At 44.2% G+C, this 18018-nt stretch overlaps 1 protein-coding gene across 4 annotated transcripts in view; it reads right to left on the bottom strand.

Moving 5' to 3' along the window:
* The window catches only part of GNGT1 (G protein subunit gamma transducin 1), a 90199-nt gene that overhangs the window by 15052 nt on the left and 57129 nt on the right, over nt 1–18018 (bottom strand). Inside the window, exons 1-2 of one of the 4 annotated variants that reach the window (XM_040352325.1) lie at nt 10342–10656; nt 10138–10236 (exon numbers count right to left, since the gene is read on the bottom strand). In XM_040352325.1, the coding sequence (XP_040208259.1) occupies nt 10138–10233 (96 nt within the window). In that variant the 5' untranslated portion in view covers nt 10234–10236; nt 10342–10656. The other 3 variants (XM_040352326.1, XM_040352327.1, XM_040352324.1) reach the window with 3 other exon arrangements.

Raw genomic sequence — 18018 nt, forward strand, 5'->3', positions numbered from 1 at the left:
CTACAAAACGATCTAGACTGCCTCTTTATTACAGAAAGCTGGCTCTCAGACGACTGCAACACCATTCTCGGAGAATTGGTGCCAGAAAACTATCGCATTATAACGGAAAACAGAATAGGGCAAAGAGGAGGAGGCCTGGCGGTGATCCACAAGAATCGCATTACAATCACTAAGCCAGCCCTTCAAAATCCTCTTCCATTCATGGAAACCCTTACTCTTCAACTTCAAACTTCCCCCCAGGAGACTGTTCACATTCTCCTCTGCTATAGGCCACCTGGGCCAAAATCGCAGTTTTTGCCATCATTAACGGAGTTTATATCCACTTATACCCTTAACAGCAAACACCTTTTGCTGCTCGGGGACTTTAATCTGTGGGCCAACTCCGCACAGGATCCCATTGCGGACGCCTGCATTGATCACCTGGAGGGATTAGGGCTACAGAAACTTATATGCGGGCCAACACATGCTTCAGGTCACACACTCGACCTAATTTTCAGACAAAATCTGAAAATAAGCATTTTAGAAAATGAACCATTGCCATGGACAGACCACCATGCAATTAATTTCATAATCTCCAAAATTCCCCCAGTGATAAAAGCACCCAAGCCGGTGACAATACACTGGGCTAGATCTCAGAAGAAGCTCCATTCGGAACTCTTCAAATCTACCTTGGGAAACAGAATCAAAACAATCCATCCACATCAAACAGCCGCAGATACACTGGACGCCATAAACGCAGCCCTGCTACAGTCAGCCGATTTAGTAGCACCGAAACGCAAAGCCTGCATCCGAAAAAGAAAGTCCGGCTGGTTCAACAACCAGCTGTCGCTTCTGAAGCAAGAGCGCAGAAGGGCGGAAGCCGCCTGGAAAAGAAGTCCTGCAGAGGATAACCTCATCATCTACAAGGCAATAACAACACGATATCATAAAGAAATTTTCAAAGCCAAGAAACACCATTTTTCTATGGCGATTAACAGCGCCCTAAACCGCCCCCGCGAACTCTTCAAGATGGTCACCCAGACCATGAATCCAGGATGTCTTGAAGTCCCCAACTCAGACACCCAAGAGCTCTGCAATGAACTATCGGATTTCTTCATCAACAAAATTGAAAGAATCCGGGAAAGCATCATGCAAAACAATACCCCCCTCAACCCCACCGTCAATCAACCACAAAACACCCACAGAAACGCTCTACAATCAACAAAGTTCACTCTGGAACCGATCTCCATCGATACCACAAAAAATATCATTGGTGCTTTGCGGAACAGCACATCGCCCAATGATATCATCCCCACCAAACTGCTGAAGGAATGTGCCGACATCCTGGCACCACCCATCACACAGCTTATAAACCAGTCATTTAAGGAAGGCACAGTGCCATCCCTGTTGAAAGAGGGCACAATCCAGCCCATCTTGAAAAAACCTAACCTGGATCCCAAGGACCCAACTCACCGCCGTCCCATAACAGGCCTAAATGTTCTCTCCAAGATAATGGAGAAAGTAGTGGTACAACAGCTGCAACAGCATCTAGATACCCACAATCTACTGGATCCATTACAATCAGGCTTCCGTCCCGGACACGGGACAGAAACGGCCTTACTCAAAATATGGGACGATGCCCTCGAGGCCGCAGACGAAGGAGAATCTTGTCTTCTGGTTCTGCTGGACCTAAGCGCAGCCTTTGACACGGTAGACCACAAACTGTTACTGATGCGACTAGCCAAGGTAGCAGAAGTCGCAGAAGGTGATTGTGATACATTTGCCTATATGTCTCAGTTTACTGCTCCCTGCTAGCCATATGGGTAGAGGTAGAAAGGAATTTCATGTGTGATTCATTCCTCTGACAGGTTATTGACGTGCTAATGTCCCCTCACTATTCTAAACGTTAATTGATCTATTGTGTTGTGTGAAGAAGATCTGTGTTTACCCTTAAAAGATGTGTATTGTATCATCAGGCTAAATGATTAGAGAAGTGGGATGTTAATTATTCTGATTGCTTCAGTGTAATAATTAACTCCAGTGATGTCTTTATCTAAAGAAACGTGTCTGCATGGTCGGCTCCGACTTGTCTCCTATAATCTGTATGGGAAACCCCACTGTGTGAGGGGGGCGTTCCTAACAGGCTGTAACCACATATAAGCTGAGTTTTTGTGTCAATAAAGTGTCTTGTTCTAGCAGTAAGCTTGGCATGTGTGGCTTTCTGGGCGATTCCAGGGATATCCCTCCTCGTGGAATATTGGGGTGATTTTCGTTATGGGAAGAAGGGAACGTTGACGGGGATATCATACCGATACCGTCACAGTGATTTACCATGGTTTTCTTCCTTTCTTGAAAACCGATCACAAACAGTTAAATTGGGTTGTTTCACGTCGGAAAAGCGCACGGTGTCATGTGGAGTCCCCCAAGGATCCCCCCTGTCACCGGTGCTTTTCAACATCTATCTTCGCCCTCTCTTTGATATTATCAGTAGCCAAGAACTACTCTATCACTCTTATGCAGACGATACGCAACTGTATTTTCGCATCTGCAACAAAAAGGATCATCATCTCAGTTTAGAGAAATGTCTCTCTTTGATAGAAAACTGGATGACTAAGAGTTATCTTAAACTCAACAGTTCAAAAACAGAACTCCTTATGTTTCACGCCAGCCGAAAGAGTCAACTGGCAACAACCTGGACACCCCCGCCCATTCTGGGCCAAATCATCACCCCTAGCTCCAAAGTCAAAAGTCTCGGGGTCATCTTCGACACCTTCATGACAATGGACGCACAAATAGGGTCAGTAGTCAGCGGAGCGCACCATCTGTTGCGCCTACTACGCAGACTTATTCCATTTATCCCCAAAGAAGACGTAGCAGTCGTGGTGGGAACAATCGTGAATTCCAGACTGGACTATGCAAATGCCCTTTACCTCGGACTCCCAAAGTACCAAATCTCTCGTCTGCAAGTCGTTCAGAATACGGCCGCCAGACTGGTGACTGGGAAAAAAAAATGGGAATCAATCTCACCTTCGCTGAGAACCCTTCACTGGCTGCCAGTAAAGGACAGAATTGCATTTAAAGCACTCTGCCTGACACATAAGTGCATCCATGGGAAGGCTCCGCAATATCTTTGCGACAAGATAGAACCTCACAATTCGAATCGCGTTCTGCGATCCACCGACCAAAATCTGGTCAGGGTACCAAAAACCAAATACAAGTCCAAAGGAGAAAGAAGGTTTGCTTTTCAGGGTCCTAGACTATGGAACGCTTTACCAACCAGCATTCGGTTGGAGGAAAACCACCTGACTTTCAGAAGACGGATCAAAACTCTGCTCTTTTGATGTCATGAGACACGAACAACTAGCGCCCAGAAGCGATTCAGTTCGCATGCGCCGCGCTTTATAAGTTTTTCATTCATTCATTCATTCATTCACTTCCCTCTATCAACCTGGGATTCTACAACCATCCACTGGGAGTTGTGATAGTTCCCTTCTCGGGACATCTACATGCCGACAGACTGATGTTAACCTCTCCTCATCTGGATTCAGCAGTGGTATCGTTGTACACATTTTTATACCAGTATCATACTTAGCTACATGTTTTTATGACTGCTTTTGGTACCGTTTGGTATTACTCGCACCATTTTTACAGTTTATGTAGCTACATCGATTTTATCTCCAGTGCAATATTTATTTTGTTACCTACTTGAAGACTATAAAAGTTGTAATGCTATTCCCATCGAGCGCTGCCTTTGTGTGTTTTTTGTATCCTGCTATCCATTTTTCCAGTTTTTGGTAGAGGCACTGGGAATCAGCCTGCAAGGAGATCAGCTAAAAGTAGTTGGATCTGTATGTGCGTTATAATTAATCGAAATTAGTCGATTAATCGATAAAAAAAAAACGATTAATCGAACAGAAAAATTTTGATCAGTAACAGCCCTAGTTTGCACAAAAGTTATAGCATCTACAAAATAGGGGAAAGATTTGGGGATTTTTTTTATAGTTTTTACTAGTAATGGCGGGGTTCGGCGATTTTTAGCGGGACTGCGACATTGCGGCGGAACAAATATGACCCTAAGTGACACTTTTTGGTGACCAGTGACACCAATACTGTGATCAGTGCTATAAAAATGCACTGATCACTGTATACATGGCACTGGCAGGGAAGGGGTTAACACTAGGGGGTGATCAAGGGGTTAACTGTTTCCTATAGGGAGGTCAGGGGGACGGACTGACTGGGAGTAGAGAGAGATCGCTGTTCCTGATCACAAGGAACAGACGTTCTCTCTCTCCTCCCCTGTCAGAACGGTGATCTGCCTTGTCTACATAGGCAGATCCCCCTCCTGCCTCTCATCACCACGATCGAGCCGGACAAAAAAAGGGGGGTAGCCATCTGGGGCCCTGGGGACCTCTGGGCCCTTTAATAAAAATAAATTAAAAAAAGATATATATATAAAAAAAAAAAAATGTTTATATTTTATTTTTATTAAAGGGCCCAGAGGTCCCCAGGGCCCCAGATGGCTACCCCCCTTTTTTTGGCCGGCTCGATCGGGGTGATGAGAGGCAGGAGGGGGATCTGCCCATGTAGACAAGGCAGATCACCGTTCTGACAGGGGAGGAGAAAGAGATCGTCTGTTCCTTGTGATCAGGAACAGCGATCTCTCTCTACTCCCAGTCAGTCTGTCCCCCCGACCTCCCTATAGGAAACAGTTAACCCCTTGATCACCCCCTAGTGTTAACCCCTTCCCTGCCAGTTCCATGAAAGAGAGAGACCTCTGGGCCCTTTCATAAAAATAAAAAAGAAATAAAAAAAATATATAAAAAAAATTATTACATTTTTTGTTTTGTAAAAAAAAAGGGGGGATTGCCATCCGGGGCCCTTTAATAAAAAAAAAAAAAGGGGGGTTGCCATCCTGGCCCCTGGGGACCTCCGGGTCCCTTACAGGTGTACTGCCTGTACCCCCCTGATGGCGGCCCTGGCTGCAAGTGTGAAAGAGCTCTAAATTTGATTTGGTTTGGTTGTATCACTATCGCTCAACAGCTTGAAAGAAATAACAGATCTACTGGATAATGAAACTATGTTCTGTGGGGAAAATAAAAACAACTGTGTTAAGCAGCCCATAGAAATCTGTCCAAACAAGAGTCTAGTAGAAATCCGGGTATGATAAAGTTTAAAACGCAAAATCATAAGTTATAGAATAATAAATAACTATAAATAATTATTAAAAATAATAATAAAATAATAAAATGTATTCCATAATGTAATCAAATCAAAAACACTGAAATTTGCTCAGTTGCAGAATTGTCGCTGTCGTCACTTTCAGTGTTTGATGACGAATTTCCCCACAAATCGCTATCGCTCAATTCTGCAAGTGTTTTATCGCTGTTTTCTAGCTGATCTAAAACCACTTTTGACGTAAAGGGACACTTTTTGGTTGCTATGGACAATCTCCAGTTTCCAGGCAGAAAGAACAGTATATAAAAGTGCTGGCAGGGCACTGGGCAAAGCACTAAGGACAAAAGGGAGGTGAAATAATTTAATACAGTAATGTAATCTGTAATGGATGTATACACGAGTCATGAAATTTGAGCTGCAGTGTTTTCTTATCTCGTTTCATAGCACTATGTCCCGTAGCTGTCTCCTGCTCCGTTCTTCTGCTATCAGCCTGATAATTCCTGACAAGTCCATCACATATGATAAAAGCAGCCGGAGTTTTGTGTTGGGGAGGATGCTATAAATAGATTAGCAGAGCCCTGAACTATTCAACAGAGCTGAAAGTCTCTACCTATGAGGAGAGGGGGTGTGTGCCTTTCCTCCAAACAGCTGTCTTGGCTGTATGCCCAGGTTTCACTGCAGTGTTGAACAGGAAGAGAAAATCTCCTAACATGATCTGAACTTTATAAACAGTATACTGTATAAATATGAAGACAGCAGATATAAATGTAAAACCTATGTAGGGAGATTTGTTTCATCTCTGTGTATCGTCTGAGGCTGTTCACTTCACTGGGTGTATGTGAGGGTTTACATCCACTTTCAACTGTCATGCGCTGTTTGAATCATTTCTGGTTCCAGATAAACCAGTCAAAATTTGTTGGCCCCTCCCACCTCATCTGCAACTATATTTGTTCTCCAAACAATGGCTACATCCACTCCGATGCAACTGCTGCTTGGATATTCTGTCAGAATACAATAGCACAGGAGAGGGATTTGTCCATCCACTCTGTATAGTTTGGATGGAAGAATACTGGTAAGCAAGTCAGATAGCCAGATTCAGAGAGAGCGCCGCATCTTTAAGGCGGCGTAGCGTATCATATTTACGCTACGCCGCCTTAAGTCAGAGAGGCAAGTACTGTATTCACAAAGCACTTGCCTCCTAACTTACGGCGGCGTAGCGTAAATGGGGTCGGCGTAAGCGCGCCTAATTCAAATGAGAATGGGGGGCGTGTTTTATGGAAATTACTCGTGACCCGACGTGATTGACGTTTTTTACGAACGGTGCATGCGCCGTCCGTGTACATATCCCAGTGTGCATTGCTCCAAAGTAAGCCGCAAGGACGTATTGGTTTCGACATGAACGTAAATTACGTCCAGCCCCATTCACGGACGACTTACGCAAACGACGTAAAATTTTAAAATTTCTACGCAGGAATGATGGCCATACTTAACATTGGCTATGCCACCTAGGGGGCAGTTTTATCGTTACGCGGCGTATCTCTTATGGAAAATGGCGTATCTTTACTGCGATGGGCACACGTACGTTCGTGAATCGGCGTATCTAGTCATTTACATATTCTACGCCGAACTCAACGGAAGCGCCACCTAGCGGCCAGCCTAAAAATTACACTTTAAGATACGACGGCGTAGGAGACTTACGCCGCTCGTATCTTAGCCTAATTTAAGCGTATCTGGTTTCCAGAATGCGCTTAAATTTAGGACGGCATATATTCAGATCCACTGATACGCCGGCGTAAATCTTTCTGAATCCAGCTAAGAGATTATACAACTTTCTTTCCTTCCACCATGGGTAAAGGGAAAGAAAATTGCTTGATTTCCCCATCAACACGGCCAATTTTGATGGAGGAGTTCCTCCCGCAGCACCATTGTGGTTTAGCGGCGGGGGGCAGTCCCTGCAGGCAGAACACAACGATCACTGCTGGCTGCTATAGCTGCGGGCAGTAACTGCATGCAAACAATCCGAAAGACGGGACAGATGGATAGACTAACTTTAGTACAACCAGTCTTCCCATAGATAAATTGAATCTCGGCCGGTCCCTCCTGAACCAGCAGAGATCCATCTTGGGCCATCTTTAAGGCCGCGTACACACCATCAGTCCAAACCGATGAAAACGGACCGAAGTTCAGTTTCATCGGTCCAAACCGTCCGTGTGTATGCCCCTTCGGACAAAAGTTAGAAAACTTGCTTTAAAATCTAACCGATGGACCGCTGACCGATAGGTCCAAACCGATGGTTAGTACACAAAAGCATCGGTTCAAAACCCGCACATGCTCAGAATCAAGTCAACGCATGCTTAGAAGCATTGAACTTCATTTTTTTCAGCACGTCGTGTGTTTTACGTCACCGCGTTCTGACACGATCGGTTTTTGGAATGATGGTGTGTACGCACATCAGACCATCAGGCCACTTCAGCGGTGAACCGATGAAAACGGTCCGACGGACCATTCTCATCGGATGGCTCGACCGTGTGTACGCGGCCTACGTTTTCAACTGTAGGTTAAAAGAAAAAAAATCTATTAGCATTTGGCCAGCTTTGGATTGTAAACTTATTGAGTGAGAGACGTGAATGTACAATATGTAAAGTGCAGTGTAAACTGTTGGTGCTATATAAATGCCTGTACCAAAAAAATAAGACAGCATCCCTGGATGACTTTGGGAGCCATTGCAATATTCCATATGGCGGTAATGTTACAAAAAATAAAATAAAAGGAATGCAAAGTTTGAATAAAATTTCTGCGGGAAGATGGTGCACAGAAAATAAAGGTTTGCCCCTCTTTCCAAGTTGACCTTTGCAAAAAAAAAAAAATGCCTAAAGAAATAAATAATAAAAAAAACATCAATGTCCACAAGATTTCCTCTGTATAGAACTTGATAATAGTTTATCGTTAAAATAATGAAATTTGCAAAAAAAAAAAAAAAAAAAATAAATAATATAAAAAAAAAAAAAAGGAAGAAAAACAAAACTAAAAGTTAAAGTTTCACCTCTGCAAAGGAAAGAAATGAAAACTGCGCCACTGTTTGTGGATTAGGTTTGCAGAAACTTTTGAAATTAACCTGTGCACAATTTGCACAAATGCCTCAGGCTGCATTCACACCTGAGCGTAGTGATTTACTGGCGTTTTTATTTGAGCGTTTTTTTTAAGTTTATTACAACTTCAGGAATTTTTATTTAGCCAATAGAAAGCACTAGGGGAGGAGAGGTGGAGAAAATTGGGGGGAGCTGCAACAAGCAACAAAATGTTCGTAAAATGCTCATGTCGCACATTTGCAGGCGTTCCCATTGAAGTCTATGGGCCCAATCTGCCTACAATCTCCCAAAAAGAAGCTTATTATTTTTTCGAGCAACAGGCATGTTTCTTCAGGCGACAGAACGCTCTGATGTGAACAGGGGCCATTGATGTGAATGGGATTTGGTTTGTTGAGCATTTTAGAGCTACATGCAGAAAATCGCTCAGGTGTCAACAGGACCTCCATGTAAAAATAAAAAAAAGGTCAATGTCCTCCACAATCATTCCCCTGCATAGAAAACAATGCCAAACTTGATAATAGTTTGTAGTTAAAGTGGAGGTTCACCCAAAAAATAAATTTTTAACATTACATTCAGCCGAGTTGTCATAATGACAATCGGCTATTTATTTATTTTTTCCCCGTACATACCGTATTTTCACCGCCGCTTCCGGGTATGTCTTCTGCGGGACTGGGCGTTCCTAATTGATTGACAGGCTTCCGACCGTCGCATACTGCGCGTCACGAGTTGCTGAAAGAAGCCGAACGTTGGTGCGCAGGCGCCGTATAGAGCCGCACCGGCGTTCGGCTTCTTTCGGCAACTCGTGACGCGCTGTATGCGACGGTCGGAAGCCTGTCAATCAATTAGGAATGCCCAGTCCCGCAGAAGACATACCCGGAAGCGGCGGTGAAAATACGGTATGTACGGGGAAAAAATAAATAAAAAACAGCCGATTGTCATTAGGACAACTCGGCTGAATGTAATGTTAAAAAAGTTTTTTGGGGTGAACCCCAGCTTTAAGATAATTAAGTTTACAAAACAAGAGGAAAACAAAGAAGAAGAAAAAAAAAATAATAATAAAAAAAAACAGTAACAAATAAACAAAAATAAACAAAAAAGGAAGAAAAAAAAATTGAAAAGTTTTACCTTTGCAAAGGAAAAAATGAAACAAGTGAACAAAAACAAACAAAAAAGGAAGGAAAATAAAAAACAAAAATAAATAAATGAATTAAACGTTTTACAAAAAAAAGGATAAAAATGCAGCCTGTGCTACTGTTTTTGGATTAGGTTTGCAGATACTTTTGGAATTAGCCTTTGAACAATTTGCACAAACGCCTAGAGAAAAATAAAGAGGTCAATGACCATCACAAGCATTCCTAGCATAGAAAAAAATGCCAAACTCGATAATAGTTTGTAAGTAAGATAATGCCATTTGCAAAAACAAAAGAAAAAAAGAAAAAAAAAAGTTTTACAATTAGAAAAAAAAAATGCAGACTGTGCCACTAGATTTGGATTAGGGTTGCAGAAAAATGCAAAAAATAAATAAAGAGGTCAATGTCCACCGCAAGCTTTGTTCTGCATAGAAAAAAATGCCAACATAGCTAAAAGTTTATAGTTTTTAAAAAAAAGAGCTTCCTCCTGCTAAGGGACAAAGGCAGATTGTACAATTGTTTTTTGGTTTAAAGGAAAAGAACGTTTGCAGAAACTTTTTTGGGTTTAACAGCAAAACTTTTTTTTTGTAGGAAATAAATAATTAATGACTGCAATGTCTACAAACAAAACAAAAAAAGAACCTAATAAACAACAAAAACAAAGTAAAAAAAAAAAAGGTAATTTTCCCAGCTTTGCCCAGAAAGGAGAATCGCTTTGTCAGCGCAATGATAAAGTTTGCACCCCCCGGACCCTTCACACTCACCAGCTGCCTCTCCAGCTTCACCTCCTTCTTCAGCTGCTCCACTTCCATCTTTGCTTTATCTTTATCCGTCAGATCGTCTATATTGATGACCGGCATTTTCTGGTGGGGGAAAAAGGGGACAATATAGGTCGATGAAGCCTTTCTGGAGCTGGTCATAGCGCTGGGAGGGCGTTGAGGACACGTCTGCCGACACATACAACTTACTTGTGTTTCAGGGGTCCCTGATCCGAGGTCCCTGAAGTAGCCGCTTCCTCTGCCACAGGCTCCCCGTCCACCTTCCCAAAACCAGTCCAACAATAGGCACTTAGCGCTTTTTTAAAGTCATCTGCATAATCTGGGCTAATCTGATCTCATCAAGGAGCGCTGCTCCCCTCCAATGCCACTGTCACCGCAGCCACACACACACACCCTAATTACCGGCTAAATGCTTCTGCAGGCACTCCTGTGATTGGACTGCCCTTGTCATCTTCAAAGGATGGAACTACAAGTCTCAGCATGCCCTGTGGTGCCTGCTAGAGGTGGTAGTCCCATCATTCTGACAAGTGTTTCTCATTTAGAGGGACAGTCCCTTTCCTGGACACATGAAACTGTAATTAGCTGTAGGGAAGTTCCTGCCTTTGTTTTTTTTTTGGAATTTGCTGTCCCTGAAAATGTTCTGAGTTTTTGTTGCTGACAAAATATATCATGATGTCAATCTGGTTCATGTGTGTTAGATATTTCTACCTTATTCACATGTTTTGGATTCTGTGATGCCCCCCTCTAGTTCATGTGCTTTGGGTTCCATGATGTCACCCTCTAGTTCATGTGCTTTGGGTTCCATGATGTCACCCTCTAGTTCATGTGTGTTGGGTTCCATGATGTCACCCTCTAGTTCATGTGCTTTGGGTTCCATGATGTCACCCTCTAGTTCATGTGCTTTGGATTGCATGATGTCACCCTCTAGTTCATGTGCTTTGGGTTCCATGATGTCACCCTCTAGTTCATGTGCTTTGGGTTCCATGATGTCACCCTCTAGTTCATGTGCTTTGGATTCCATGATGTCACCCTCTAGTTCATGTGCTTTGGATTCCATGATGTCACCCTCTAGTAGTTCATGTGCTTTGGATTCCATGATGCCCCCCTCTAGTAGTGCATGTGCTTTGGGTTTCATGATGTCACCCTCTAGTTCATGTGCTTTGGATTCCATGATGTCACCCTCTAGTTCATGTGTGTTGGATTCCATGATGTCACCCTCTAGTTCATGTGCTTTAGGTTCCATGATGTCAATCTGGTTCATGTGTGTTAGATATTTCTACCTTATTCACATGTTTTGGATTCCATGATGCCCCCCTCTAGTAGTTCATGTGCGTTGGATTGCATGATGTCACCCTCTAGTAGTTCATGTGCTTTGGATTCCATGATGTCACCCTCTAGTTCATGTGATTTGGATTCCATGATGTCCAACTCTGGTTCATGTGTGTTAGATTTCATGATGCCCTTCTGATTCAACAATGTCCTCCTGATTCATGTGTGTTGGATTCCTCGATGTCCCCCCTCTGGTACATATGTGTTGGATTCCATGATGCCCCCTTCTGGTTCATGTGTATTAGATTAAGGATGCCCCCCCCTTCATGTTTGTTGGATTCCATGATGTTGCCTTCATGATTCATGTGTGTTAGATTTCAAAATGTCCTTCTGATTTCACAATGTCCCCCTGATTTATGTATGTTGGATTTCATGATGTCCACCCTTTGGTTCATGAGTGTCAGGCCTCGTACACACGGACGGACAATCCGATGAAAACGTGTGCACACCATCAGACCAAAATCCCCGCGGACAGCGAACGCGGTGACGTGGCCGCGACATTGACGCGGCGACGTGTGCGACCCTGGAAGGTCAATGCTTCCACGCATGCGTCGAATATTTTATAATTTTTTATTTATATATTTTTTTATTATTTTTTTTTATTTATATATTTTTTTATTATTTATATATATTTATATTTATTATTTATATATATATATATATATATATATATATATATATATATATATATAATATTTTTTTTAGAAAAGGGGGCTTTGTCAAAATATCAGGGGTCTAAAAAGGGGGAATTTTCCCCATATGGGGTGATTAGGGTGTGCCCAGACACCTGAAAAATAATTCAAGCAAGAAAAATGGCTGCAGAAAATGCACGGATCTAGCACACAGGTGATCAGCACCACTTCCAGGGCACCCTCCTCACCCATCAGACATATTCAGCCAATGCAAGAGGGGGGAGGTGATAAAGAGAGAGGGGTCATAGAGAGATCCGACATTAGTATTTACCACAGGCAAATTAAGCGGCCGCGAGGCCCCTGTGAATGCGAGGCCTTAGGTGACTGCCTAATTTGCCTAATTAGAGAGCTTCTTATAGTTTGTGTTATGGCTTGCTGTCTTTTTGGGGTCACCGTACAATCTTTATACAGCCAACTTTACCAAAATGAATCTAACCAATCCATCCATATCCAATCAGGCAGCCTCTTGCACTTTTTGGTAGATCTTACGTCTCTTTTAGATGGATGATTGGGGGGGGGGGGGGGGCACCCAACTGAACAGTAAATTAGATAGGACTGTTCACATGCTGCAGTCTTGATGCCTTGCTTCTTATTTGTAACTTGGGTTTCAGCGTTTGACTGTGCCACTGCTTGTCAAACTTGCCCATTGAATTCAATGGGGCCGCACTGCATCCATGTGCAATGCACCTGATTGCACATCACTACACCGCAAGTGATTGGAAGAACCCCATAAGTGATTGTACAATCAACTTGTACAGTGTGTAGTGAGCTATAGACTCTCTCACCTACCATTTGTAGTACTGAGGCTTCATATCACTCATGTCTTGTATTGCTCACATTCCATATATCGGTACCCTGAGCCTATTGGGGTCAGTTGAGCATCATGACTTAATCCATTTAACTAACAGACGGCTTCATCCGGATTAGCCGGGACATATATAGCATTTCATGTTTGTAAATCAGCTTCGGGCTATATTCTGGAGTCTGGTGAGGTTTCATTCATCGCTCATGTTCAATCACTCCTGTTAAGGGTGTAACATAGGTGAACGATCCTTCAGCCCTACTGAGTCATAGATACTTACACTGTTTGCATTTAAAAAAATACATAGTTGTATTTTAACCTCTTAGAGATGCTGCCTCCCGGCCCTTTAAGAAGTTTATGATACCGGGAGGCAGGGCGTGGCTTAAGATCACGTGAGCACCGTCATTGGCTGTCACAATGCTCACATGGTCCGAACAGAGCCGATCCTAGGGTCACAGGCACCTGGGTGCAGAAATATTTCTGGCGCCCCTCATGGGCGTCGTCGTGTTACTAACTCCTCCCCTTTACAAATGTTTCTATGGCAACGACTCAACCACAGAGATGCTCCCCCACGAAGTCTTCATTAACCTGGGATCCTTACATGATCTCCTAACAATAAACAAAATACAGGAAGAGGACACAGAGAGGGCTTCTGTTAGAGAGTCTATTAGATGTTTGGCGCCCCCACCTCTGCAGGCGCCTGGGTGCAATGCACCCTGTGCACCCTGCCTAGGATCGGCCCTGGGTCCGAAAAACTTTCGGTTAGGGGACAGTAACTGAGCTGGGAGTGCGCAGCACGGGCGCTTCCGGCACAGGTGTATAGGCAGAAATTCATGCAAATATGGAAACCCCTTAGTGCTACGTAACAGGTGCTGAGAGGTCGCATATTTGCGTATGACCGGTGCCAAGGGGTTAAAGTCATTCTTTCTTGAAGATCTTCAAAGATTACAACAGAAGATCAATATCTACAATGCCTTGACAAGGTATTCATACCCCTTGACGTTTTCCACATTTTGTCATGTTACAACCAGAAAACCTGTTTAGCCTCGTACACACGATCAAATTTTCCACCGGGAATTGTGTGATGACAGGCTGTTGGCGGAAAATCCGACCATTTGTACGCTCCATCGGACAATTGTTGTCCGATTTTCCGTGGACAAATATTGGATGGCAGGCTTTAAAATTTTCCGTGGACAATGGTCTGTTATCAGATTTTCCGATCGTGTGTACAAAAGTCCAAAGTACAAACACGCATGCTCGGAATCAATGCTCACCAAACACGACATTAGCAGAAGGTGCCCAAAGGGTGTCGCTAAAGAGCTGAAAAATCACGTAGTACGTAACTATGTTTGTGTTTGTTGGCCGACAGTTATGTGCTGTTTGTATGCAAGACAAGTTGATGGCCAACGCCCTTCGCACAAAAGTCTGAGGCTTTGTCCGGGAAAATCAGATCGTGTGTACCATACTTAAGAGTCTGCAAAAGACTTGAGACTGGGATGGAGGTTCACCTTCCAGCAGAACAACGACCCTAAACATACAGCCAGAGCTACAATGGAATGGATTCGATCAAAGCCCAGGCTTTCCCTTGCATCAGAGGGATGGGGTCACGTGACGGGTGGCCCCGCCTCACCTATATAAGAGCTGTACCTGGCTCAAGCCGTGTCATTCGCCGGCCTGTCTCCAGTGGAGACAGGCTGCCGGCAATGCGTGCGCTCTGGATCCCGGACCTGGATGAAGAGATCTTCTCATCGCTGGACCCCGGCGGAGAGGAGATCACCCGTCGCAGGATACCGACAACGTTGGGGCGGGGATCGAGAGTGGATTACCACCGCTGGATTTTTTTTTTCTTTTTTATTAAAGAACTTTCTCCACGGGGTGTGTGTTTTTTTACTATTATTTACACTTTCTTAGTGAATTGGTAGAGGTACAATGTACCCCATTACCAATTCATATAGGGGGAGGTCGGGATCTGGGGGTCCCCTTTGTTAAAGGGGTCTTCCAGATTCTGATAAGCCCCCTGCCTGCAGGCCCCCACAACCACCGGGCAAGGGTTATGGGGATGAGGCCCTTTCCCATCCTCCCCATGTTGAGGGCATGTGGCCTGGTAGGGTTTACGGGGAGGGGGACTCTCTCGTCCCCCCTCTTTTCTGCGGCCGGCCAGGTTAACGTGCTCGGATAAGGGGTCTGGTGTGTTTTTTTGGGGGAACTCCACGCCATTTTCTTTTTACATTTGCGGTGGAGTTCCCCTTAAAATCCACACCAGACCTGAAGGGTCTGGAATGGATATTTGGGGGGAACCCCACGTAATTTTTTTTAAATTGACGGCGGGGTTCCCCTTAAAGCGGAGGTTCACCCGCACAGGACACTTTTTCCCCTTAGATGGATGCTTGTTTTGTCTAGGGGAATCGGCTAGTTGTTTTAAAATATGCGCTGTACTTACCGTTTACGAGATGCATCTTCTCCGCCGCTTCCGGGTATGGGCTGCGGGACTGGGCGTTCCTATTTTGATTGACAGTCTTCCGAGAGGCTTCCGACGGTCGCATCCATCGCGTCACGATTTTCCGAAAGAAGCCGAACGTCGGTGCGCAGGCGCAGTATAGAGCCGCACCGACGTTCGGCTTCTTTCGGCTACTAGTGACGCGACGGATGCGACCGACGGAAGCCTCTCGGAAGACTGTCAATCAAGAAGGAACGCCCGCTCCCGAAGACCCATACCCGGAAGCGACGGAGAAGATGCATCTCGAAAACGGTAAGTACGGCTCATATTTTAAAACAACTAGCCGATTCCCCTAGACAAAACGAGCATCCATCTAAAGGGAAAAGATAAAAAAAAACATAATTGGGTGAACTCCCGCTTTAATATCCATACCAGACCTGAAGGGCCTGGTTATTGAATTTGGGGGGACCCCCACGCTTTTTTTTTTTCTTTTTATGAATGAATTTTCTCTGTATTGCTGGGAACCGACAATGCATTATAGCCGCAAGTGATTTTAAATGACTTTTCTTCCTTCAGAAATTACACTTTGTGCAGAGACAGTTCTAAGCACGGGAAACATGCGCTATTTCAAAGGCATACTATACACCCCCCAGGTACAAAATTTAAAGGAATATTTCACTTTTATTGTTTCACTTTAGGCATTATTAAAATCACTGCTCCCGAAAAAACAACCGTTTTTAAAACGTTTTTTTGCATTGATACATGTCCCCTGGGGCAGGACCCAGGTCCCCAAACACTTTTTTAGGACAATACCTTGCATATTAGCCTTTAAAATTAGAACTTTAGATTTCTCCTATAGTCTTTAACAGGGTGTTCCGCAGCTTTTCGAATTTGCGCGAACACCCCAAATTGTTCGCTGTTCACCGAACATGCGAACAGGCAATGTTCGAGTCGAACATGAGTTCGACTCGAACTTGAAGCTCATCCCTAGTGGTGAGTACTGGAAATGTAGCTGTTAGCTGCACCATATGGTACCATATGGCTTTTTATGTGGAAATGTGATTCACCATGAAGAAGGCTAATTGTTGTCTCTTCACATTATCTGCTGCCTTCGTGTCCTCGTCTGTTGTGTTAGTCTGGGGTCACCGTCTGGAAAGGGAAATGTTTTGTTGAGCCTTACAGTTAACAGTTACTTGATTTTACTCATGTAACAGTTCTGATGTATTATTAGACACATCTGACCGTTTTAAAGTGAATCTTTAGAAATTTTAATTATAATAAAAATAAAATATACTATACATACTGTACATACACTATATTACCAAAAGTTTTGGGACACCTGCCTTTACACACACATGAACTTTATAGGCATCCCAGTTAGGGCCGGTGCTACCTATAGGCAAGGTAGGTGCCGGCCTAGAGCGCACATCAGTCAGGGACGCCGGCATGTTCTGGCACTGGACGACTCCACTACTCCCGCCGTCCAGTGCGTGCCATCCTGAGCCCCGCTTATCCCTTATCTGCTGCACATCCTTGCCAATGCACATCCCTCGCCCACTGTACATCCCCAACCCGCTGCATATCCCATAAGAGGAGGAAGAAGGAAGTAGGCTAGGTGTGCCTGCCCACAAGCCCCATGTGCAGCCAATCGGTGCCTGGGAAGGGGGTGCGGGCAGGAAATTTCAAAGCAACCAGTGCTCCTGTCCTGATGTCTTCCCGAGCCTCTAAAGACAATGCAGCCTTGGGTGAGTGAACTCTCCCCTCTCTCGCCTCCTTAAATGTGCCATAGTCTTCCTGCCTTCCAAGCATCATAGTCTTCCTGCCTTTCATGTGCCATAGTCTTTCTGCCGTCCATGTGCCATAGTGATCATTCCTGCCTTCCATGTGCCATAGCGGTCCTTCCTGCCTTCCATGTGCCATAGCGGTCCTTCCTTCCTGCCTTTCATGTGCTGTAATTATGATCCTTCCTGCTTTTCTTGGGCCATAGTGGTCCTTCTTTCCTGCCTTCCATGTGCCATAGTGATCCCTCCTTCCTGCCTTCCATATACTGTAGTGATCCTTCCTGCCTTCCATGTATCATAGTGATCATTTATGCGTTCCATGTGCCATAATGGTCCATCCTTCCTGCCTTCCATGTGTCATAATGGTCCATCCTTCCTGCCTTCCATGTGTCATAATGGTCCTTCCTTCCTGCCTTCCATATGCCATAATGGTCCTTCCTTCCTGCCTGCCATGTGTCAAAATGGTCCTTTCTTCCTGCCTTCCATGTGTCATAATGATCCTTCCTGCCTTCCATGTGCCATAATGGTCCTTCCTTCCTGCCTTCCATGTGCCATAATGGTCCTTCCTTCCTGCCTTCCATGTGCCATAATGGTCCTTCCTTCCTGCCTTCCATGAGGAAAAATATCCTGGACGGCCGCACACTGTGAAAAAGTCATCTTTATTGTAGAAAATAAAATCCAGTGTACAGCAGGTAAATCATATAGAGAAACAGGGGAGAACAGCTCAGTCGATGCTTAGTCATAGATATAGTCTAGCTATGACTAAGCATCGATTGATGTGAAACGCGTTACCTATTCTCCCCTGTTTCTCTTTATATGATTTGA

The sequence above is a fragment of the Rana temporaria genome, chromosome 5, assembly GCF_905171775.1.
Source record: "Rana temporaria chromosome 5, aRanTem1.1, whole genome shotgun sequence".
Taxonomy (NCBI): Eukaryota; Metazoa; Chordata; class Amphibia; order Anura; family Ranidae; genus Rana; species Rana temporaria.